Genomic DNA, 26,086 nt, shown 5'->3' on the forward strand with positions numbered 1-26,086 from the left:
GTGATGAATCACGCTTCACCATCTGGCAGTCAGACGGACGAAGCTGGGTTTGGCGGATGCCAAGAGAACGCTACCTGCCTGAATGCAGAGTGCCAACTGTAAAGTTTGGTGGAGGAGGAATAATGGTCTGGGGCTGTTTTTCATGGTTCGGGCTACGCCCCTTAGTTCCCGTGAAAGGAAATCTTAACGCTACGGCATACAATGACATTCTAGATGATGGTGCGCTTCAAACATTGTGGCAACAGTTTGGGGAAGGCCCTTTCCTGTTTCAGCATGACAATGCCCCCGTGCACAAAGCGAGGTCCATACAGAAATGGTTTGTCGAGATTGGTGTGGAAGAACTTGACTGGCCTGTACAGAGTCCTGACCTCGACCCCATCGAACACCTTTGGGATGAATTGGAATGCTGAATGCGAGACAGGCCTAATCGCCTAACATCGGTGCCAGACCTCACTGATGCTCTTGTGGCTGAATGGAAGCAAATCCCTGCAGCAATGTTCCAACATCTAGTGGAAAGTTTTCCCAGAAGAGTGGAGGCTGTTTAAAGGAGCAAAGGGGGGGACCAACTCGATATTAATGCCCATGATTTTGGAATGAGATGTTCGATGTTCGGGTGTCCACATGCTTTTGGTCATGTAGTGTATATGACAGGTTCGACGATATGTTCGGCTTGAACGAATTGGAATCAAAATGCCGGAGAGTGGAGTCGGCCGCCGAACCGGCATAATGACAGACATAATCACATCACCCTGTCATGTGACCAGATCCTCAGCTCTGGTTGTTATACGTTTGAGGATACATACATACATACATACATACATACATACATACATACATACAGACGGACAAACACTGTTCTTGACGGCTTTGCCCTATGGGCCACGCCATTAAAAAAATAAATAATAATAATAAACCTGTGCCAAGAATCTCTACATGAACACTCATTTCTACCTTTGAACATTTTGGCTTTTTCAACCTGGCAATATGGTTTTGTTCCTCGGATGGAAATGCCTGCATGTCCGTGACACAAATGTTGCTTTGGTCCAATCCAATGCTGTAAAGTTTTGCAAGCATTTTTATTTATTTATTCATTTTTTGCCCAAAATGGGTCTGGGTGCTGGACTAATTTTGCTTTTCCTACTTCCCCCGATGTCTGCCTTCCTCCAAGGATCGCAAATGACTGCTCATCGAGCTGAAGTATTGAACTGAACCGTGGTGTCCACGCTCCATTTTCTCTGTCGCACTTCTCTGCTTTTCTGAACGTTGTCGTTTTTTTCACATTGCTGTTTGTTGCTCCATTTTTAATTATTGTGCATAATGAAGTGGTCTCGAAAGCAATTTTAAACGTGTCGAGTGTAAGGGACATTCTGCTCTGCTCTGAGCACTCCGATGATGCACGCGCATTGAAGGGTTGTTTTTAACCGGACATATGTTAAGTTTGTCGATTTCTGCTTGATGTCTTTCCCATCATCTTTATTTGCTATGTTATTTTAACACGGACGTCAATAATAATCAAACTGTTTTGCATTGTTGAAGCAAAAACGAAAACCTATAAATGCGAGGGGTGCTTTGGCAGATTATAGGAACAGGGTACGGTACATTAGTCCAAGTTGTATCAACATGTGTATTTAATTTATTTATTTTTATTTCTGCCATGGATTCGAGTTGAGAAGCAATGTTTCATCGGTTCACCAGATGAGTGTCAATATCAGGTGGGTCTGCATTGAACTGTTCAAGAAACTCTTGATGCTGCCGTCGCCCGTGATGGCTGAGATTTATTGGGAACCAATCTTGTTTTGACCAAGCTCCGACGTTGTGCACACTCTCCCCTCACTGGTGCATGCCCCCACATGTGAAAATTATTGTGAAAAGATGATGGTGAAAAATGCTGATTTTGGAAATTGCAAGTGGTGTGGATATTCCGGTGGCCTTAATGCAGCAATCCTCGATTTATTGCCTCGACCAGGGCAACAGTTCATGCGTCGGTCGCACTTGCCGGCAGTAACTCGGAGGACGGACTTCCAAAGAAAGCAGATGTGCTGAAACTGAGGCAGGAGAAAAAGGTCGAGTTCGGAGGATTGTGGGATAGTGTCGTGAGCAGAGCAACAGCTCGGTACCTGTCAGCATTATCCCTCCTTAACCAAGCCCCCTTCCTCCCTCCTCCCCCCAACCCCAATATAAAGGTATTTTGCAGAAGAACTACAAAACCTGGGGTAATCTTCAAGGGACTTGCGGCAACACTAAATCCTTCACCTACTGGGTTACTGATGGTGGTGGTCACTCAGATTAACAAAACTAAGGGCATACTTTTTTTTTTTTTTTGTATACTTGAGGCTCGTGAAAGAGCTAACATTTATCAAAGAAACAAATCAAACAAACAAGCAAGCAAAGTATATAAAAAGGGGAGCGGTCGACAAGATGGGGAGAGAAGGAGAGGAAGCACACAAACACAACATTTGAGAGCAGGGACATCGGGAGATGTGTGGGAGGGAGAGGGCCTGGGGGGGAGGCAGGATAGGTATAAAACGCAAGGACACCAAGGACTTCCAGGAAAGAAGAGAAAAGTCACCTCAAAAAAGTGGATCTGGGGTGAATTAGTGGGGGTAGAAAAGATCAAGGTTTTGGATTGGGGAAGATAAGAGATGGTGGTGAACAGCCGTTTTAAAGACCTGGAGGGTGGAGTGGGATTGAAGAGAGTGAGGGAGTTTGTTCCAGAGGCGGGAGAAAAGAGGAATGAAGTAGTGAAGGTGAGCAGAGTCTTGATTTTGGCAGTTTAACCATAAGAGGGTTGCAGGCACATCTTGTGCGACCTGTAGGAATATTTGGCAGAATATCTCTGCAAACATATAAGCAAACATCCAATTAAGTTTCAATGAGCCTTTGGGTACCAACGGATTATCCCTTTCAGAACCCTTTGAACGCTTCTCGGAATATGGAAATGGTTAACAGGGCAACATTGTGCTCGCGCTCTGGAATTTTTGCACTCATCCGGTCTCTTTTTAAGCCTCGCGGAGCCATTGTTAACCGAAGCTGTGATGTCACAACACCTTTGCCTTTGCTGTATTTTGGGAGCAGCATTACTTGGTGTGTTTATCCCCTTGGTGAGTGTGCCATCCACTTCCTGTTTTATTATTTTTCCACTTACAATTGCAATTCAACTTATTTCCACCGAGGAATTTCCATTTCGTCCATTTTCTCCCACTCCCCCTCCACCTCAAGTTACATGTCTCGTGCCCTGTTTGTCTGAATAGTAGTAATTGCATCCCTCGTGCATTCGTCATGGATCTTTTATTGTGAGGACAATTTTAGGAATTGAAGGTGAAAAAACATGGTCAGAACTGTCTATTGCATGGTGTGCAATAGGTTCTCCTTTTATTTATTTTTTATTCTTTCTCTCTCTGTCTCTCTCTCTCTGTGTGTCTGTCTGTGTCTGTCTGTCTCTCTCTCTGTCTGTCTCTGTCTCTGTCTCTGTCTCTCTGTCTCTCTCTCTGTGTGTCTCTCTCTGTGTGTCTCTCTCTCTGTGTCTCTCTCTCTGTGTCTCTGTCTCTCTCTGTGTCTGTGTGTCTCTCTCTCTCTCTCTCTCTCTCTCTCTCTCTCTCTCTCTCTCTCTCTCTCTCTCTGTCTCTGTCTCTCTCGGTGTCTGTCTCTCTCGCTCTCTGTCTCTCTCGCTCTGTCTCTCTCTCTCTCTCTGTCTCTGTCTCTGTCTCTGTCTCTGTCTCTCTCTCTCTCGGTCTCTGTATCTCTCGCTCTGTCTCTCTGTCTCTGTCTCTGTGTGTCTGTCTCTGTCTGTCTCCCTCTCTCGTTTTTCAATCTATTTTGTCTTTTAAAAATGACAATGAAATGTTTGTTCCATCAAAATTGTGCCTGTTGAGCTAAACTTAAAATAAAACACAAACGTGGTGACAAACATACTTTGGTTGTGATTATTTACTTTTTAATTTGAGACCGGATCTGACATCCTGCATGTTGGCTCGTTTGGCAAAAGTTTGGCTTGCTTTGAAACTTTTCCCAAAATGGTGGACAAATTTTACAGTGCCAAGTACTTTCCTTGTAAGATGCTTTTGCAGGCTGCAGTTGAACAGGAGGGACTCGAACCTGCAGTGGTGAAGGTTTGTAAATCATGTGTGGAATGGCCTGCTCTGTCGTCGACCACCAATGTAACAACTTGGGGTCCACATTGGAAATTAAGCCTGTGTAGGTTTAGTGGTTGAGGTGCTTTCCTTAAGATGCTAAGGTCTTTAGTTTGAGTTCTTGTCGTGCAGTTGAAATAAGACCAGGTGGGTTAATTGAGCCTGTCATACTGGCGAGGTGTGCAAAATGAGTACTAGCTTACTGGAAATCGGGCATTGCATCAGCTTCACAATCCCAACAATGATGCAACCAGCAGTCATAGGCTCCATATGAAATAATAATATAGTCGGTACTGTTTGAAAGGTCGACAAAACTCGTTGTGGGCTGCAGGACACGAACCAGGCTGTAAGAATGGCCGACAGCTGTTTATCCTGGGTTCAAATCTTGATCCAACTGTAAACTGTTGCCCTGGTGTTTCGCCTGTACGGCGAGGCATAGTGTGTCGGATGTTGTGCCAGTGGCCAGTCTGCTAGAACTAGGGATGTTGGTGGATCTTAAAGATCCTAAGTCTTTCACAAAGAGGAGGCAAGCTATTGGCACCCTGAACAAATTCCAAATTCATACCCTGACTACTAGGAAGGCAATGGCGAACTACCTAGCATCCCTCTTACCTGGGAACTGCGTTTGCGGGACCTCGCTGTCTCACGAGTATGGTACTCGTACATTTGATTGGAAAGAACAAAACGCAACCCAACAATGCGTCGGGTAAAGTTGGCAGATGGAGTGGTGAAAACTGCTTCTTCCTGTTTTATTCCAGGCTTTTTGTTTGTTCGATTTAGAATTGTAAACTCGTTTCCACAATGGCGAAAGCCTCGACTCTGATTCTGCAACTGGACCCGACGGCATCAGCCCACGGGTCCTAAAATCCTGTTCTTCCGCTCTTTCACTCCCTCTCTTTGTTCTCTTCACCCTCACTTTTGCTCAAGGTCAACTGCCATCTGCTTGGAAATCTGCCAACATCACCGCTTTGCACAAAAAAGGTGCAAAAACAGATCCTAGCAACTACAGACCAATCAGCCTTCTCCCAATTATCAGCAAAGTCATGGAATCCATCATTGCTTCGGATATGAAATCTTTCCTCTTCTCCAATGGCTTGATCTCTGATCATCAATTTGGTTTCAGACCAGGTCACTCTACTCTGGACATGCTGCTTCTGCTGTCTCAACAATGGATGGAGGTCCTCAATGCCAAACAGGAAATCAGAGCTGTCTCCCTTGACATATCACGTGCCTTCGATACGGTCTGGCACCCCGCTCTGCTCACCAAACTCTCCTCCTTTGGTATCCATGGAAATCTCCACGCATGGCTGGCGGATGTCCTCTCTAGTCGTCGTCAACGTGTGGCCCTGAATGGGTTTCTCTCATCTCCTCTTCCTGTTCAGGCTGGAGTTCCCCAAGGTAGTGTTCTGGGCCCTGTGCTTTTTCTGGTCTTCATCAATGATCTCTCTGACTCTCTTGAAAATCCTCTCTATCTCTTTGCTGATGACTCCACTCTCTGCCGCTCCATTCCTCTTCCCTCAGATTGGGAGTCTGCAGCCTCCGCACTCTATGAAGACCTGGACAAAATCAGACTGGGCAAACAAGTGGAACATGTCTTTCAATCCTGACAAATCTCACACTCTTACTATGTCTCTCCGAAAAGACCGACTGGACAACCCTCCCATCTACTTTCTCAACAATCCTCTCCAAGAAGTTCTGTCGCTCAAGCTTTTGGGTCTCACTATCTGCCATGATCTTTTTTTTTTTCTTTTTTTTTTTTGTATACTGAATCGAGGCTCGTGAAAGAGCTAACATTTACTTCACAAACAAATCAACCAGACAAACAAAACACACAAAAAGAGGGAGCGTAAAACAAGATGGGGAGACAAGGGGAAGCACACAAACACAACATTTGAGAGCAGGGAGATGTGTGGAAGGGAGAGGGCTTGGGGGGAGGAGGCGTGGGAAGGGGGGGGGGGGGGTGTGGAGGGAGAAGTATAAAACACAAGGACACCAAAGACTTCCAGGACAGAAGTTGGTATTTCAAAAAAGCGGAATTGGGGTGAAATTAGCGGGGGTAGAAAAGATCAAGGTTTTGGATGGGGGAAGATAAGAGATGGTGGTGAACAGCAGTTTTAAAGACCTGGAGGGTGGAGTGGGATTGAAGAGAGTGAGGGAGTTTGTTCCAGAGGCGGGAGAAGAGAGGATTGAAGGAGTGAAGGTGAGCAGAGAGTCTTGATTTTGGCAGTTTGACCATAAGAGGGTTGCAGGCAGATCTTGTGCGACCTGTAGGAATATTTGCGGGACAGAGCCCAGAGAGAGCTGGGGGGGCAAGGCCAGAGAGGAGTCGGTAGAAGATGGAAAGACCACCAACCTGCCTGCGGTGAGTGAGTGAGAGGCCCTTGGAGTTAGCTTCATCGCGGGAGATTCCAATGATTCTGAATGCTTTGGTTTCAACAGCGTGAAGACGAGCTAGGTGTGAGGCAGGAGCACCAGCCCAGAGGGGAGAGCAGTATTCCATTGAGCTGCGGATGAAAGCCTTGTATGTGGTGAGGAGCTCAGGTGTGCCAAGGAAGGACTTTGCACGACGGAGGATGCCCAGTCGGCGACTGGCTTTGGAGGCCAGATTTGAAATGTGGTTTTCCCAGGAAAGATCATGGCAGATAGTGAGACCCAAAAGCTTGAGTGACAGAACTTCTTGGAGAGGATTATTCAGAAAGTGGATGGGAGGGTTGTCCAGTCGGTCTTTTCGGAGAGACATCGTAAGAGTGTGAGATTTGTCAGGATTGAAAGACATGTTCCACTTGTTTGCCCAGTCTGTGATTTTGTCCAGGTCTGCAGAGAGTGAGGAGGCAGCAGACTGCCGATCTGAGGGATGAAGAATGGAGCGACAGAGAGTAGAGTCATCAGCAAAGAGATAGAGGATTTTCAAGAGAGTCAGAGAGATCATTGATGAAGACCAGAAAAAGCACAGGGCCCAGAACACTGCCTTGTGGAACTCCAGCCTGAACAGGAAGAGGAGATGAGAGAAACCCATTCAGGGCCACACGTTGACTACGACTAGAGAGGAAATCCGCCAGCCATGCGTGGAGATTTCCATTGATACCAAAAGAGGAGAGTTTGGTGAGCAGAGCGGGGTGCCAGACCGTATCGAAGGCACGTGATATGTCAAGGGAGACTGCTCTAATTTCCTGTTTGGCATTGAGGACCTCCATCCATTGTTGAGAAAGCAGAAGCAGCATGTCCAGAGTAGAGTGTCCAGGTCTGAAACCAAATTGATGATCAGAGATCAAGCCATTGGAGAAGAGGAAAGATTTCAGATCTGAAGCAATGATGGATTCCATGACTTTGCTGATAATTGGGAGAAGGCTGATTGGTCTGTAGTTGCTGGGATCTGTTTTTGCACCTTTTTTGTGCAAAGCGGTGATGTTGGCAGATTTCCAAGCAGATGGAAGATGACCTTGAGCAAAAGAGAGGGTGAAGAGAACAGAGAGAGGGAGTGAAAGAGCGGAAGAACAGGATTTTAGGACCCGTGGGCTGATGCCGTCAGGTCCAGTTGCAGAATCCGAGTCGAGGGTTGACAGAAACTTTTCCACCTTGTCAGCAGGAAAGGACACAGAGTCCAGGAGCAGCTGGGTACGACTGGGTACGGTGGGTACAGAGAGGGATGGGTTTGGGACAGAAGATTTAGAGGCAAACACAGAGTTGAGGCATTCAGCTTTTTCACGCGCGGAGTCAGCCGTGTGGCCATTTGAGGTGAGGGAGGGGATGGAGGGGGAACAAACACCAGAAACAGATTTGACCAGACGCCACCAGGATTTGGAAGAGGGAGACAGATAAGAGAGTTCGGTCCTGAGAACGGAGAGATATTGTTTCCTGGCTCTCCTGAGGGTGGACACACACTTGTTTCGGGCTTTGTGAAAGGAAATGAGATTTCCTTCCATTGGATTTGCTTTCCAGGAGACGAAAGCAAGTTGTTTCTGGGCAATAGCCTCACCACAAGATTCCGTGTACCATGGACGGGAGGAAGGGTAAGACAACTGAAGACGAGATGGGATAAATCTGTGCATGAGAGAGAGCAGTTTGCTTTGGAAGAATTCCCAGGAAGAATTTATGTCAGAGGCAGTAGAGATGGGAGACCAGTCCAAATGATTGATGGCTGCTTGAAGACCGTGCCAGTTGGCCTGAGTGAAATGCCAGACTCGTCGACGCTGAGGAGGCTCTCTGAGAATGGTAAGAGAGATGTCCACTTTAACAAGCACATGATCAGAAGAGCCGATTGGAGCAGAAGAAGAGCAGCAGACATTTTCAGGGAAGTTTGTCATAACCAAGTCCAGAAGAGAAGATGCTCCGTTGACTGAAATCCGGGTCAGGAAATTGACAGATTGTGTCAGTCCCAGTGAGTCACAGAAGTCCTTTGCTGAAGAGCCATGGCTGGTGAGAGCGGTACCCACACCCAGCCAACTGGCCTGGTGACAGTTGAAATCACCACATATGAGGAAGAGAGAGTTGGGATGGGTAGATAGAAGTTGGTCCATATTCTCAGACAGCGAGATGTAGATGGAGTCATCACTGTTTGGTTCACACCTAGCACGTACAACACACATGAACAAAAGGGGAGCGAAGGGGAAGCCGTAGCCAAAGGTATTCCTGGGGGTGAGGTGGAGAGAGGGCAGTGCAGGGCGAGTGAGGAAGTTTTTTTTTTTTTTTTTTTTTTTTTTTTTTTTTGTATACAAGATCGAGGCTCGTGAAAGAGCGAACATTAATCACACAGAAAGACAAACCGACACATAAAACATATAACATCGGGAGCGGTAGACAAGATGGGGAGAGAGGGGGAAGGACACAAACACAACATTTGAGAGCAGGGACCGAGAGACATGGAGACATCGAGAGATCTGAGAGAGGGCGAGGGCTTTGGGGGGGGGGGGGCATGGGAAGGGGGCGGTGGGAGAGGTATAAAACATATGGACACTGCCAGGACTTCCAGGAAAGAAGTTGGAATTTCAAACAAGGTGGATCTGGGGTGAATTAGCGGGGGTAGAAAAGATCAAGGTTTTGGATGGGGGAAGATAAGAGATGGTGGTGAACAGCTGTTTTAAAGACCTGGAGGGAGGAGTGGGATTGAAGGGAGTGAGGGAGTTTGTTCCAGAGGCGGGAGAAAAGAGGAATGAAAGAGTGAAGGTGAGCAGAGAGCCGAGATTTCGGCAGTTTAACCATCAGAGGGTTGCTGGCAGATCTTGTGCGACCTGTAGGAATATTTGGGGGACAGAGCACAGAGAGAGCTGGGGGTGCAAGGCCGGAGAGGAGTCGGTAGAAGACAGAAAGACCACCCACCTACCTGCCTGCGGTGAGTGAGTGAAAGGCCCTCAGAGATAGCTTCATCGCGGGAGATTCCAATAATTCTGAAAGCTTTGGTTTCAACAGCGTGAAGCCGAGCTAGGTGTGAGGCAGGAGCACCGGCCCATAGGGGAGAACAGTATTCCATTGAGCTGCGGATGAAAGCCTTGTATGTGGTGAGGAGCTCAGGTGTGCCAAGGAAGGACTTCGCACGACGGAGGATGCCCAGTCGGCGACTGGCTTTGGAGGCCAGCTTGGAAATGTGGTTTTCCCAAGAAAGATCATGGCAGATAGTGAGACCCAAAATCTTGAGCGACAGAACTTCTTGGAGAGGATTGTTGAGAAAGTAGATGGGAGGGTTGTCCAGTCGAGCTTTTCGGAGAGACATAGTAAGAGTGTGAGATTTGTCAGGATTGAAAGACATGTTCCACTTGTTTGACCAGTCTGTGATTTTGTCCAGGTCTTCAGAGAGTGAGGAGGCAGCAGACTGCCGATCTGAGGGAAGAGGAATGGAGCGGCAGAGAGTGGAGTCATCAGCAAAGAGATAGAGAGGATTTTCGAGAGAGTCAGAGAGATCATTTATGAAGACCAGAAAAAGCACGGGGCCCAGAACACTGCCTTGGGGAACTCCAGCCTGAACAGGAAGAGGAGATGAGAGAAACCCATTCAGGGCCACACGTTGACGACGACTAGAGAGGAAGTCCGCCAGCCATGCGTGGAGATTTCCATGGATACCAAAGGAGGAGAGTTTGGTGAGCAGAGCGGGGTGCCAGACCGTGTCGAAGGCACGTGATATGTCGAGGGAGACGGCTCTAATTTCCTGTTTGGCATTGAGGACCTCCATCCATTGTTGAGACAGCAGAAGCAGCATATCCAGAGTAGAGTGACCTGGTCTGAAACCAAATTGATGATCAGAGATCAAGCCATTGGAGAAGAGGAAAGATTTCATATCCGAAGCAATGATGGATTCCATGACTTTGCTGATAATTGGGAGAAGGCTGATTGGTCTGTAGTTGCTAGGATCTGTTTTTGCACCTTTTTTGTGCAAAGCGGTGATATTGGCTGATTTCCAAGCAGATGGCAGTTGACCTTGAGCAAAAGAGAGGGTGAAGAGAACAGAGAGAGGGTGAGATAGAGCAGCAGAGCAGGATTTTAGGACCCGTGGGCTGATGCCGTCGGGTCCAGTTGCAGAATCAGAGTCGAGGGTTGACAGAAACTTTTCCACCTTGTCAGGAGGAAAGGACACGGAATCCAGGAGCAGCAGGGTACGACTGGGTATGGTGGGTACAGAGAGGGATGGGTTTGGGACACAAGATTTAGAGGCAAACACAGAGTTGAGGCATTCAGCTTTTTCACGTGCGGAGTCAGCTGTGTAGCCGTTTGAGGTAAGGGAGGGGATGGAGGGGGAACAAACACCAGAAACGGATTTGACCAGACGCCACCAGGATTTGGAAGAGGGAGACAGATAAGAGTTCGGTCTTGAGAACGGAGAGATATTGTTTCCTGGCTCTCCTGAGGGTGGACACACACTTGTTTCGGGCTTTGTGAAAGGAAATGAGATTTCCTTCCGTTGGGTTTGCTTTCCAGGAGACGAAGGCAAGTTGTTTCTAGGCAACAGCCTCACCACAAGATTCCGTGTACCATGGACGGGAGGAAGGGTATGACAACTGAAGACGAGATGGGATAAATCTGTGCATGAGAGAGAGCAATTTACTTTGGAAGAATTCCCAGGATGAGTTGATGTCAGAGGTGGTAGAGATGGGAGACCAGTCCAGATGATTGATGGCTGCTTGAAGACCGTGCCAGTTGGCCTGAGTGAAATGCCAGACTCGTCGACGCTGAGCAGGCTCCCTGAGGATGGTCAGAGAGATGTCCACTTTAACAAGGACATGATCAGATGATCCGATCGGAGCAGAAGAAGAGCAGCAGACATTTTCAGGGAAGTTAGTCATAACCAAGTCCAGAAGAGAAGATGTTCCGTTGACTGAGATCCGGGTCGGGAAATTGACAGATTGTGTCAGTCCCAGTGAGTCGCAGAAGTCCTTTGCTGAAGAGCCATGGCTGGTGAGAGAGGTACCCACACCCAGCCAACTGGCATGGTGACAATTGAAATCACCACATATGAGGAAGAGAGAGTTGGGATGAGTAGATAGAAGTTGGTCCATATCATCAGACAGCGAGATGTAGATGGAGTCATCACTGTTTGGTGGACGGTACAACACACATATGAACAAGAGGTGGGAGCGAAGGGGAAGCCGTAGCCAGAGGTATTCCTGGGGATGAGGTGGAGAGAGTGCAGTGCAGGGCGAGTGAGGAAGAGAGTTTTTGATAAAGATAGCAACCCCGCCTCCAGGACGAGGCTCAGGTCTATCATACCGGAGGAGGGAGTAGCCCGGGAGAGATACTATGGAATCAGAGACATCATAAAGGAGGAAAGTTTCTGTTAAGCAGATCACGTCTGGTTTGACAGAAGCAACCTGTATGGAGAGATCAGTTCAGTTTGAACGAAGGCCCCGGATGTTTGAGGTCCATACCGTTAATGAAGAGGAAGGGGGAGCATCAGATACAGAACAGGGGGGAGGAGGGGTAGGGTAAGAGGTGGAAGAGATAGGGAGAGCTGTTGAAGGTGTGTCAGAGATTTCAGAATAGCTCGGAGAAAGGGAAGGTTGGGGCGGACAAAAGGTTTGATGGTGGTTGGGTGAGCCACAATGAGGTGTTATTTGAGGAGGGGAAGAGCGAGGCAGGAGGTTGGGGGAGATGGAGGTGAGAGTTTGAAGGGGGAAGAAGCGGGGAGGACGCTTTGAGGAGGGGGAGTGAGAGGGGGGAAATTGAGAAGCAATGAGGGGGGGGAGATTTGAAGGGGAGGGGTGAGGGGGGAGTTTGGGAGGGAAGGGACAAGGGGAGGGATTTGAAAGGGATGGGATATGGGGGAGATTTGGAGGGGAGGGGTGAGGCAGGAGTCTAGGAGGGGAGGGGCGAGGGGGCGTCTTGGCGGGGAGGGGTGAGGGGGTAGTTTAAGAGGGAGGGGGCAAGGGGGGAGATTTGAAAGGGATGGGTGATGGGGAAGATTTGGAGGGGAGGGGTGATGGGGAAGATTTGGAGGGGAGGGGTTATGGGGAAGATTTGGAGGGGAGGGGTGAGATTGGATTTTTGAAAGTGTACGATTTATGGGAAACGAACATTTATTGCAAAATGAGTTTCTTGTGACCTTCGAGTTAAAAATACGTTTAAGGACGCTGGATGGAGGATGGAGTGCAGGAGAGTTTAGGGAATGTAGAAAAAAGGCACTATAGGAGATGGATATTTTTTTTGGGATGAATTGATTTGGTGAGCAAGTCGAAAGCAGCCTTTTAAAGAAGAAGAAGAAAAAGGTGTTATAAAATATGACGGAATACATAACTTGAGGGGAAAGTGTAAACATTGAAGGTTAATGAGTGAAAACTATCTGGGGAAATGGGGGAGAAACACGTTGTCGAAGAACGAACGAACGAATAAGAATGAATAAACGAATGAGAACAGAGAAGGAAATGTTTTTTTTTTTGTTTGTTTTTTTTTGAGTTGAGATTTACACAAGGAAGTAGGCTATGGGTGAAAAGCCTGGGAATACAGAGAACGAAAGTTATTGGATCACAAACGACGGACCGCTGAGAGAAAAACAAAGCCTCAAGGTTGTACAGTGCACACTGTACAAGGCCTCAAGACACGACACGGCAAACAGACGATCAATTTATGAAAGATAAACACCGAGAAACAACCAAAGTTGCACACAATAACTTCACACCCCGAAAGATAAATACAGTTTCGACAAAATACAATTGTGAACAGACTTAACTTCGAAAAACGTGGAGACCGTGTGGAGCTTCGAAAATCCCTCCCACCGTCTCCGAGATCTCGCGAGATCTCCAATGAGTTTTTTATAAAGATAGCAACCCCACCTCCAGGACGAGGCTCAGGTCTATCATACCGGAGGAGGGAGTAACCTGGGAGAGATACCAAGGAATCAGAGACATCATGAAGGAGGAAAGTTTCTGTTAAGCAGATCACGTCTGGTTTGTCAGAAGCAACCTGTATGGAGAGATCAGACAAGTTTGAGCGAAGGCCCCGGATGTTTGAGGTCCATACTGTTAAGGAAGAGGAAGGGGGAGCATCGGATACAGAACAGGTGGGGGGAGCGGTAGGGTAAGATGTGGAATAGGAGGAAGAGGTAGGGAGAGCTGTTGAAGGTGTGTCGGAGATTACAGAATAGCTTGGAGAAAGGGAAGAATGGGGCAGACAAAAGGTTTGATGGTGATTGGGAGAGGCGCAGTGAGGTGTTATTTGACAAGGGGGAAGAGCGAGGCAGAAGGTTGAGGGAGATGAAGTTGGAAGGGGGAAGAAGTGGGGAGGACGCTTTGAGGGGGAGGGGTGAGAGGGGAGTCTAGGAGGGGAGGAGCGAGGGAGAGTCTCGGAGCGGAGGGGTGTGGGGGGAGATTTGAAAGGAATGGGTGATTGGGAAGATTTGGAGGGGAGGGGCAAGGGGGAAGATTTGAAAGAGATGGGTGATGGGGATGATTTGGAGGGGATGGGCATGGGGGTAGATTTAGAGGGGCGGGGTGATGGGAAATGGGATTTTGGGGTGATGGGATTTTGAAAAATGTACGATTAATGGGAAACGAACATTTATTGCAAAATGAGTTTCTTGAGACATTCGAGTCAAAAATACGTTTGAGGACGCTGGAGGGAGGATGGAGTGCTGGAGAGTTTAGGGAATGAATGAAAGATGCACTATAAGAGATGGAATTTTTTTTTGGAATGAATGGATTTGGTGAGCAAGTCGAAAGCATCCTTTTATAGAAGAAGAAGAAAAAGGTGTTATAGAATATGACCGAATACAGGTCTTCAGGGGTCAGATGAGACATTTTTTAACAACGTGATCACAAACGAAACAACGTGGTCGAAAAACGAACGAACGAACAAATAAGAACGAATAAACGAATAAGAACAGAAGGAAATGTTTTTGGGTTTTTTTTTTTTTTTTGAGATTTTAAAACAAGGAAGTATGGGATGAAAAGACCGTGAAAAACAGAGACCGGAAAATAATTGCAGCGCGATCAGAAAACCGCTGAGACGAAAACGAAGCCTCAAGCCAAGGTTGGACACAGTAGCCTCGTACTACACTTAGGCCTCAGAATACGCGATAAGAGAGACCGACGATTCTGTACACAGGTATGAAAAACCAACGCCAAGAATACTATTCAAGACACCCCAATAGGTACATACAAGACCAGTTTCGACAAAAACACAATTGAGAAAAGTTACTTTCCTTCGAAAGCGAGCGTGCATGGACAGCTTTGAAGAGACGAGACCTCCAATCCATGCGCATGCGCATCAATCAACGCATGCGCATCATGAACGTCTTTCTTGGGAAAACCACATTTCCAAGCTGGCCTCCAAAGCCAGTCGCTGACTGGGCATCCTCCGTCGTGCGAAGTCCTTCCTCGGCACACCTGAGCTCCTCACCACATACAAGGCTTTCATCCGCAGCTCAATGGAATACTGTTCTCCCCTATGGGCCGGTGCTCCTGCCTCACACCTTGCTCGGCTTCACGCTGTTGAAACCAAAGCTTTTAGAATTATTGGAATCTCCCGCGATGAAGCTATCTCTGAGGGACTTTCACTCACTCACTCCGCAGGCAGGTAGGTGGTCTTTCTGTCTTCTACCGACTCCTCTCCGGCTTTACACCCCCAGCTCTCTCTGTGCTCTGTCCCTCAAATATTCCTACAGGTCGCACAAGATCTGCCAGCAACCCTCTGATGGTTAAACTGCCGAAATCTCTGCTCTCTGCTCACCTTCACTCCTTCATTCCTCTTTTCTCCCGCCTCTGGAACAAACTCCGACACTCCCTTCAATCCCACTCCTCCCTCCAGGTCTTTAAAACAGCTGTTCACCACCATCTCTTATTTTCCCCCATCCAAAACCTTGATCTTTTCTACCCCCACTAATTCACCCCAGATCCACCTTGTTTGAAATTCCAACTTCTTTCCTGGAAGTCCTGGCAGTGTCCATATGTGATATACCTCTCCAACCCCCCCCCCCCCTTCCCATGCCCCCCTTCCCCAAAGCCCTCGCCCTCTCTCAGATCTCTCGATGTCTCCATGTCTCTCGGTCCCTGCTCTCAAATGTTGTGTTTGTGTCCTTCCCCCTCTCTCCCCATCTTGTCTACCGCTCCCGATGTTATATGTTTTATGTGTCGGTTTGTCTTTCTGTGTGATTAATGTTCGCTCTTTCACGAGCCTCGATCTTGTATACAAAACAAAAAAAAAAGCAAAATCCCAAACCTGTGGCTGGAGTCTTTTCAAATATTTTCAAGATTGAGGAATCATTGGACCTTCTCGTGTTTGAGGCACAGCTCTGCTCCATCACCATCTGAGCTTTTAACTCCACAAAATCCAAGCTTTAGGGTAGTGTGTGAACGGACTACCCAATCCATTTCGATTTGTTCATTGGAAGTGGGTGTGTCGTCTGCATGAACATTTGGTGCTCTGGTCTTCGTTACAATGGGTTATGGTCTCTAGTCACCCCTGCTCCAAAATGCACAAGGGTGGGAATTTTTTTTTTTTTTTTGTAGACAACATCGAGGCTCGTGAAAGAGCTAACATTAATCACACAAAAAGTCAAACCGACACACAAAATAAGGGGAGCGGTAGGCAAGATGGGGCGAGAGGGGGAAGGACACAAACACAACATTTGAGAGCAGGGACATCGAGAGAACTGTGGGAGGGAGAGGACTTGGGGGGGAGGTGGGAGAGGTATAAAACATATGGACACTGCAAGGACTTCCAGGAAAGAAGTTGGAATTTCAAAAAAAGTGTATCTGGGGTGAAAATTAGCGGGGGTAGAAAAGATCAAGGATTTGGATGGGGGAAGATAAGAGATTTATATAATATTAAGATTATATAGTATTTATATAAGCTTGGTAGGGGGTTTCTCCTGCTGATTCCACATTTATTTTTTTTCCTCGTTCTCGTATTCTGAATCCGCCGCTAACACAAGTTCGTTTCTGGAATTTGTCACAAGAGGATCGAGTAAAACTGAAAACGCCGCCGACCCGAACGGCATGTGAATCTGCTCGATTGTTTCCATGGAAACCGCCATGGTGTTAAGCTGTTTGCGATGCTGACGGAACACCTCAGGGGAGTGGGCAGGAAGATGATTTGTAAATTACGTATGCATAGGCTATGAAGGGGGTTAAAATGAAGATGGGAATTTTTTTTTTTTGTGAAGGGGAAAGAGGGTTTCCCAATTCAGTGTGCAAGCAAAAAGCGTGACTCCATGATGCAGCGCCCCCTGCTGGCAATTTGTCAAGTCTGTTTCCGCGATCGCTCGGGAACAAGTTGAGCCACGATCCAGTTCAGTAAGACGAGAAGCTTTTGCATGATCTTGGTTCACTTCGCAGTTTTAGCAAGTGTAGCTTTAAATTATTTTTCTTAAAATAAAATAACTTTTTGATGAAGGGCACTAAGAGTAAGGGTGACGTAAAACCATCGCCATCGGCTTTTTATTAACTTCACGTGACCAGAAAGACCCCCAATGTGAGGATGTTCTATTTTGAAGCGAATTCAAAACCTCGCTTTGGTGCCCGCCCCTTGTGTGCATGAAACGTTAGCAATGACAACAAACAACAACAACGTGGAAGCCGGAAGTATTCGTGTCAGGAAGTGACGTTTTGGGCGACGTGGCCTTCATGGCGTCAGACGGGGATCAGGAGGCCAGGGGAGATGAATGTGCGATGGACGAGAAGCCTCAGCAGGTGGAACAGGTTCAGGAAGTGGAGACGACCTGGGGTTTCGCACTTCCTGAGCTCTACCATCTGGCGCTAACATTTTACAAAGGTACGAGTACGGTACGGCCGGTGAACGTCTTCGAATCACATCATGATCATTCTCCTCAGGTTGTCCCCTTTACCTTCTGCCTTTTACCTGGTCTCCAGTCTAACGAGTAACGTCCTCTTCGTGTGTTCTGTTTCTCCCTGGGAAATCAGAGAAGGAAGGGAAGGCGTTCCAATTGAGCTACGATTCTCGCCTTAGTCTCATGGCGCTCTCCAAGCAGGCGTCCACCGGGCCCTACCAACCTGAGAGCGGCTCCGACGTTGGTTACCTGGACGTGTTGGGGAGCGACCGCCGGTATGTTCACCGTGCCCTCACCTTTTAGTCATGTGTTGGTTGTGAGGGAGATTAGTATTACACGGGTAGGCCGGTGGGAAATGGGTGACGTAGAAAGGGGATGGGGATGGGGAGGGAGGGGAGGAGGGGGTTGGGTATACCGCATTGAATTTGAATATAGGTAGGTGTGGGTTTGACGTCACGTGACCATTTCTTCAAGGTTCCGAGTAGACACTCATATGACCACCCTCTCCACCCCACCCCTCGCATGCACCACCACCAATGTTCCAGAGCCACAACCAGACAAAACATCATCAAACATTCCATGAATACCCTCCACTCCTAAAACAACACAACTGATGCACGATTAATATGGTATTTCTGTGTTGCGTTCGTGTTGTACACACATACATGGGGAATTGGGCACGGGTGAAGCACACGTACATGGGAAATTGGGCATGGGTGAAGCACACACATACACAGGGAATTGGGCACGGGTGAAGCACACACGTACACGGGGAATTGGGCACGGGTGAAGCACACACGTACACGGGGAATTGGGCACGGGTGAAGCACACACGTACACGGGGAATTGGGCACGGGTGAAACGCACACATACACGGGGAATTGGGCACGGGTGAAGCACACACGTACACGGGGAATTGGGCACGGGTGAAACGCACACGTACACGGGGAATTGGGCACGGGTGAAGCACACACGTACACAGGGAATTGGGCACGGGTGAAGCACACACGTACACGGGGAATTGGGCACGGGTGAAACGCACACGTACACATACACGGGGAATTGGGCACGGGTGAAGCACACACATACACGGGGAATTGGGCACGGGTGAAGCACACACATACACGTGGAATTGGGCACTGGTGATGCACACACGTACACGTGGAATTGGGCATGGGTTAAGCACACACGTACACGGGGATTTGGGCACGGGTGAAGCACACACGTACACGGGGAATTGGGCACAGGTGAAGCACACACGTACATGGGGAATTGGGCACGGGTGAAGCACACGTACATGGGGAATTGGGCACGGGTGAAGCACACACATACATGGGGAATTGGGCACGGGTGAAGCACACACATACATGGGGAATTGGGCACGGGTGAAGCACACGTACATGGGGAATTGGGCACGGGTGAAACGCACACATACACGGGGAATTGGGCACGGGTGAAGCACACACATACACAGGGAATTGGGCACGGGTGAAGCACACACATACACGGAGAATTGGGCACGGGTGAAACGCACACATACACGGGAAATTGGGCACGGGTGAAGCACACACGTACACGTGGAATTGGGCACTGGTGATGCACACACGTACACGTGGAATTGGGCATGGGTTAAGCACACACGTACACGGGGATTTGGGCACGGGTGAAGCACACACGTACACGGGGAATTGGGCACAGGTGAAGCACACACGTACATGGGGAATTGGGCACGGGTGAAGCACACGCGTACACAGAGAATTGGGCATGGGTGAAGCACACGTACATGAGGAATTGGGCACAGGTGAAGCACACACGTACATGGGGAATTGGGCACAGGTGAAGCACACACGTACATGGGGAATTGGGCACGGGTGAAGCACACACGTACACGGAGAATTGGGCACAGGTGAAGCACACACGTACTTGGGGAATTGGGCATGGGTGAAGCACACACATACACGGAGAATTGGGCACGGGTGAAGCACACACGTACATGGGGAATTTGGCACGGGTGAAGCACACGTACATGGGGAATTAGGCATGGGTGAAGCACACACGTACATGGGGATTTGGGCACAGGTGAAGCACACACGTACATGGGGAATTGGGCACAGGTGAAGCACACACATTCACAGGGAATTGGGCACGGGTGAAGCACACACGTACATGGGGAATTGGGCATGGGTGAAGCACACACATGCACAGGGAATTGGGCACGGGTGAAGCACACACGTACATGGGGAATTGGGCACGGGTGAAGCACACACGTACACGGGGATTTGGGCACAGGTGAAGCACACACATACACGGGGAATTTGGCATGGGTGAAGCACACACATACACATGGAATTGGGCACGGGTGAAGCACACACATACACGGGGAATTTGGCATGGGTGAAGCACACACATACACAGGGAATTGGGCACGGGTGAAGCACACACATACACGGGGAATTTGGCACGGGTGAAGCACACACATACAGGGGGAATTGGGCACGGGTGAAGCACACACATACACGGGGAATTTGGCATGGGTGAAGCACACACATACACAGGGAATCGGGCACGGGTGAAGCACACACATACACGGGGAATTGGGCACGGGTGAAGCACACACATACAGGGGGAATTGGGCACGGGTGAAGCACACACATACACGGGGAATTTGGCACGGGTGAAGCACACACATACAGGGGGGAATTGGGCACGGGTGAAGCACACACATACACGGGGAATTTGGCATGGGTGAAGCACACACATACAGGGGGAATTGGGCACGGGTGAAGCACACACATACACGGGGAATTTGGCACGGTTGAAGCACACACATACACGTGGAATTGGGCACGGGTGAATCGCACACGTACACGGGGAATTGGGCACGGGTGAAGCACACACGTACATGGGGAATTGGTGACTGGCGCAGCACACGCATACATTGTGTTGTTTTATTTAACTGCGTCGCTGTTTCTGGGTACGAGGTCGACTTAATGGAGGGTTTGGGGAAATGCGGGTGGGACTCTCCTGTTACTTGCACCGGAGGATAAAACTGCAGCTGAAGTACACCAGTGTTTACCCTTGCCTGAGGAGAGGGTATTGCATTTGAGTCAGTTTGTTTGTCTGTCTGTTTGTTTGTTTGTCCGCCCAGAATAAATATGATTTTGTGTGCAACCGTTTCTCCGATTGACAGGAAATTTTCATCATAGGTGCATCTCCACCTGTCTAATTTTTTGATGATAATTATGACGTCGTAGGTCACGTGGTATGGGCGCCATCTTGGAAAAAACGAAAAACTTTGCACCTCTATCTCCGAAAGCGCTGCATAGAAAAAAATTGAGACATGGCTCATTTTAAAGAACTCACCATGGGGAGTAAAATATGTTAACGATGATGTCATAGGTGCCTCCATTATGAGTCACTAGGGCATGCCCGTACTATATCTATATCTAAAATTATATCCCCCCCCTCTATTTACATGAAATGGTTTGGTCCAAAGCGAACGGCTTGCGAGTGGTGACAATCCCCCCCCTCTATTTACATGCAATGGTTTGGTCCAAAGCGAACGGCTTCCGGAGTTTGGTAAAGAAATCGCCATCGCGTGCACAAACCAAACGCGCAGGAAAGCGAATGAATCGCAAATTCGTTTTTATTAGTTGTAAAACATAGTTTAACGCCAACATAGTTTGCAAACGTGAAATAAATGAATACGCTCTCAAATGTGCCATCCGAGGCAGAGTGTGCCCGCCACGTTCGGCACACGCGATCGTTCGCTGCTCTCTGATTGGTTGAATCGTTTTTTGGACATAGCTCGGTAAGTAATTGTCCGATTAATATGAAACCTTGAAAAGGCACATCCTCGGGTCCCCAGCAATATACCTGGCAAGTTAAAAGTATATCGGACCCGTGGTTGTCGAGAAACAGCGGTCACAGACAAACGTACAGACGTACAGACAGACAGACAGAGATTACTGGAATTATAGATAGATAATTCGACAAGTACAAAACTTTATCCGATCAAGATGAAATGTATTGAGCTTCATCTGGGGATAAATTGGTGGAGGGGGGAAAAATGACGTCATCAGTCACGTGGTTCGGCCGCCATCTTGGAAAAATCGAAAAACTTTGCATCTCTATATCTCTGAAAACGCTGCATAGAAGAAATTGAGACATGGCTCATTGTAAAGAAATCTCCATGGAGAATAACCCATGTGAATGATGATGTCATAGGTGCCTCCATTTTGACGTCATAATTTGACAAGTACAAAACTTCATCCGATCAAGATGAAATTTCTTGAGCATCAACTCGGGATAAATTGGTGGAGAAAGAAAAACATGATGACGTCATCGGTCACGTTGTTCGGCCGCCATATTTGTTTTCACACAAGATCCTTAAAAACCCACCCTGGAAAACATGTCCTGGTGAGGATCTGCAATCTCCGATTGCTCTTTCAAGTTTTAAATGCAACGCTGATTCAATAAATAATGGGGATGGGGACACTGGCAGTGAAAATGCAATCGAAGAAACCCTGATGACCGCATGGCAGGCTTAACAGGCAGACAACAGTTTCCTAGTTATGCTAACGCTAAACTTGCAGGGCAGGCTCAGTTTAACATGGGAATGCAGGACGAACAGAAGACTATCGGTGTGGTGCGTGGGGCTTTACGGGAGCGCTGAGAGGCGTGATACAGGCACGGCCATGCACCCCTCTCACTTTATTTTTTTAAAGCTGGGATGAAATTTGGTGATCTGCTGATATTGGATAAACGTGCTTAGTCGAAGGTTATTTGCTTGTCATGTTTGTTCATTTCCTTTTTTGGAGGCGAGAGTGGGCTGCGTTGGGAGAAATGGGGAAACAGGAAGCAGCGCTGAAGTTTGTGGAGAAGTTGGCTGCACTTTGCTCTACCTTCGGTCCTTACATCGCGTCACACCGCATAGAGCGAGATGAGAGAGAACGCCGCAGGTATGAATCGTTCATCTCACCTGTTCCTGAAGCTACGGGAAATTCTCATGGTGTGATGCTTCTTTAGATCTACTGTGATATAGACCATTCATTCTCAGATACTGTAAACTATATACCCCTGGTAAGGATTTGCATTGTTCGATGCTCTGTCATGTTCGTACTACAGTCGTGGTAAGTCGGAATCACCTGGCTTACCTCCTTTCTTTCAGGCCCTATTTATTAGCTCCTTTGAGACGCTTCCTCACCCTCATATCCTCTTATTTAATTTCCCTTCCTTCGTCAAAGTAAACGGTTTCGTGTTGCTGCGCTCGTGCTATTATATTCCTCAGCTGCGAGATTGTGTTTTTACATCGACTTTGAGTAAACCGATTTGCTTTGCCGATGACGTCTCAGCCTGAAACTGGTGCTATCCAAGACAGGGGTTGATGTAAACCTTCGTAACACCACTTTGCCATTGCACGTTTGTTGTCGGAGTTTGCCTGTGTTCTGGAGATTTCTCCCTAGATTGTTGGTTCATTTTCATGTTTGAATTGTTCCTTGAGCGTGGGTGGTGGTAATTGATAATATCCAGTTCCCAGTATATTGCTTGTATTCCATTGATGCTGATGATACGCAGCAGTTCGAAAATGTATAATTTGCCTTTTTATCGGTGTCCATTCTTCTCTTCCTTCTATACTTGTGGTGAAGCTTCTCCGTTGCACTTGCATTATGTCCACAACAAGCCTAGCAGACCAGAATTCGGTACCTTGAACAGGGTGTCACTTTACCCCTGATACATTTCTCGCACCTCCTCCCCTCCACCTTCACCCACCATGGTATGCGACAGCACTGACTCACTGATGCGGTCGTGAGTAGGAAGTTAGACGGCGAGGTGGAACCAAGTTGGTGGTGTTGACGAGTGATTGGCTGCTTGTTTGGGTGCATGAAAAAGCACGCCCAGGCCATACAATTGCTCAAGTGTGGACGGATTTCACGCAACGCTTTGGAAAACCCTCTCCGGCAAAGCAGACGTTGCTAAAGTGGGGAAAACGAGCTTTTGAAACAGGAAGTGTGAACGACCAAGAAGCCCAGTGGAAGACCGTTAACAAGAAGAAACATGTGCGTTGCTGTGTTGTCGTCAGTTGACCGGTCGCAGGGAACGTTCGACAAGAGAGTCTGTGAACTTTCCATACCTTGCGCGGGCCACTATGCAAACTCGCTTGAAAAAGGTTGAAACCTTTTTACTTTTTCAGTTGAAAATAAAACTTTACTACTTTTCTGTTGAAACCCTGTCATCCATCGTTTATGAATGAGCTGAATGATGCCGACTTGGATCGGCGCTTTGCATAATGCAAGGTCTTGCTTGACACCTTCCCGACTGCTCTGTTTTGAGGAAAAGTGTTTTCAGATAAATATGCCATCTGTTGTAGCTCATGGCTTAGCGGAGCCTGGTGCCTGGTGTTGGCTTAGCGGTTAGGGTGCCGGCTTGGGATCCTAGGATCCTGGGTTCGAATCCCGGTCGATCGCTGAATTAACACCAGGGTTGACTCAGCCTGTCATCCTTCCGAGGTCGGCAAATTGAGTACCAGCTTGCTGGGATGAATGATCACGGTGTGTACCCCGATTTAGAATAGGTACACCGTATCCCTGCGCATCGTCAGAGACGACCAAGGGTTGGCGCCAGGAAGGGCATCCGGCCATAAAAACATTGCCTCAAACAGGGAACCATGATTGTCATGGGGCCCGCAAGGCTAACCCCCGCTCTAGCGGGGAAAATGGCCTTAAAACGATCATTCATTCATTTTCATTTGTTGTAGCTCATGGGTGCAAAATGTGGTGTGTGTTCTGGTCCAAGGAAAATCCACATTTCACTTTTTTCTTGCTCTGTCTGCCTGGCTGGCAGTCAAACAAAATTGAAAATAATTTCAAATAAGAAACTTTTCTTTTTTAGGAAAAGGAAAAAGGGGAACTTTTTTTTTTAAGGAAACTTTTAAAGGACGTCATGAAGGACACAAACAACATGCACAAACAACTAATGTAACATCTTAGATAGGGATATCTTCCACACAATGACACCTTCCACACTCTGCATTCTCAATTCTTCCCTCCCGCTCTTCAAGTCAGATGATCACCACCATATTAAGCCTCACTCCATCCAAAACCATGATCTTTTCTGTACCCTTTAAATCATCTCATCCCCACCCAAAACTTTGCTTACAATATCCATCTTGTCCACCCCTTGCGTTCTGCTCTACCCCTTATCGGTACCTGCGTTATGATGAGACAACATAGCAGGTGTCCAGTATAACCCTATTTATTTCAAACGGGGTTACAATCTCGTTGATGCGTCACATGGATTAGCTTGTGGCCCAATGCGACTCGATTATGGGTCTTGCTGTTTCACCGTATCTTGGCTCTGAATTTGAACCAATCGCACGTGCGCAAAGGAGTGAGATAATATTTTGACTCTGTCTGCCTGTCCAGCAGTCAAACTAAAATTTGAAATCATTTCGAACAAAAAACCTACTGTTTTAAGGACATTATAGAGGGCACGAATAACTATTGTAACACATTAAATAAGGTGGTGTAATAGACACTATGGAAAATGGCAGTACAACCTGGAGTTAATTAATTTATATGACGCTTACGATCTTTATTTTATTTCAGTTTAATTATTTTCTTGAAGTACGTGCTCCCTAAGGGAACGGCAAGGGGATTGTGTTATTATCCTTATTCAAACGTGTAAATCAAAACACCTTACTGCACTGGAAAACGTCAGGACAGGAACACTGGCCTGTAAAATGTAAAGGTGGGATTTGTAATACCTCTCCGACCTGGAGTGGCGGCGCTACATGATACACATTCGCACAGAGGATTTCCGTCCCACCCACCACCCCAAGTCAACCAGCAAAGATTTTAAAAAACTCAGCTCTGTACACTAATTGGGGTCATGCTGATCCTATGCACCAGGTCTGGATATAATCGGCCGAGAACTGTAGGAGTAGCGCGACAAACAAACACTGGTCCGTGAATTATAACAAGGATACTTGGAAGATTATAGAACACAAATCGCCTTTGTAATACTTCCAATAACCTCCAGTTTTGCAGTACTTCAATTTAAATAAAGGTTCAATGGTGTGTCAGTGTGGTATCCGGGACTACTTCTGGACTACTTCAATAGCATTAAACGTTTCCGGATTTTTTTTTCACCGATCGTTAAAATCATTTTATTAAAGCTGAAGTACAGTACTGTATATACCTGAACGCTGCGCAAGGTATCGTGTTCTATGACCTCTCTAGTTTGTAAATGCATGTGATCTTGTTGTAACACAATTCACCTAAATGTTAATCACAACGGACATTTGCTGCCTATGTGGTTCAAACCTGCTTATCTATACCCTGTTATCTTTGTCTCTCAAATTACTTGTCTTAGATTTACTAATCCTATTCTACATGATCATTATTTTATATTGCTGCACTTAAAACTATTGGGCGCTCTCACAAGGGCTAGAGTACCCTTTTCGGCCCATCTCTGGTGGGCAATGTGCTATGGCACGTTCTTGGAAATGCAGTTTATAATGTTATTTTCGAAAAAATTTATTGATCACAACATATGCTCCATGTCATAATTTTTAGATGATTCCATTATACTAATGGAATAATGACACCAATTTGTCACCAATATTAATGATTTATAATACTGGCTACCACCAACGGTGGTGCTATTTCTGCCACACTGGAAATACAGTTTAACATGTACTGGAAATACAGTACTAAATATATAGCCATATATGTAACTGCTCCATTAA

General features: G+C 47.3%; 2 protein-coding genes across 5 annotated transcripts in view; both read left to right on the top strand.

Moving 5' to 3' along the window:
- The window catches only part of LIN9 (lin-9 DREAM MuvB core complex component), a 73,777-nt gene extending 69,868 nt beyond the window's left edge, over positions 1–3,909 (top strand). For all 4 annotated transcript variants that reach the window (XM_068130992.2, XM_068130991.2, XM_068130993.2 and 1 more), the window contains exon 16: positions 1,169–3,909. The gene's annotated coding sequence lies outside the window, so the exon portion shown is untranslated. The remainder of the gene's footprint in view (positions 1–1,168) is intronic.
- Positions 3,910–17,117: 13,208 nt separating this feature from the next.
- The window catches only part of ACBD3 (acyl-CoA binding domain containing 3), a 29,267-nt gene continuing 20,298 nt past the window's right edge, over positions 17,118–26,086 (top strand). Inside the window, exons 1-3 of the mRNA XM_068130990.2 lie at positions 17,118–17,321; positions 17,471–17,612; positions 22,158–22,298. Coding sequence (XP_067987091.2) covers positions 17,174–17,321; positions 17,471–17,612; positions 22,158–22,298 — 431 coding nt within the window. The 5' untranslated portion in view covers positions 17,118–17,173. The remainder of the gene's footprint in view (positions 17,322–17,470; positions 17,613–22,157; positions 22,299–26,086) is intronic.

The sequence above is a fragment of the Myxine glutinosa genome, chromosome 11, assembly GCF_964187855.1.
Source record: "Myxine glutinosa chromosome 11, kmMyxGlut1.1, whole genome shotgun sequence".
In the NCBI taxonomy this organism is placed as follows: Eukaryota; Metazoa; Chordata; class Myxini; order Myxiniformes; family Myxinidae; genus Myxine; species Myxine glutinosa.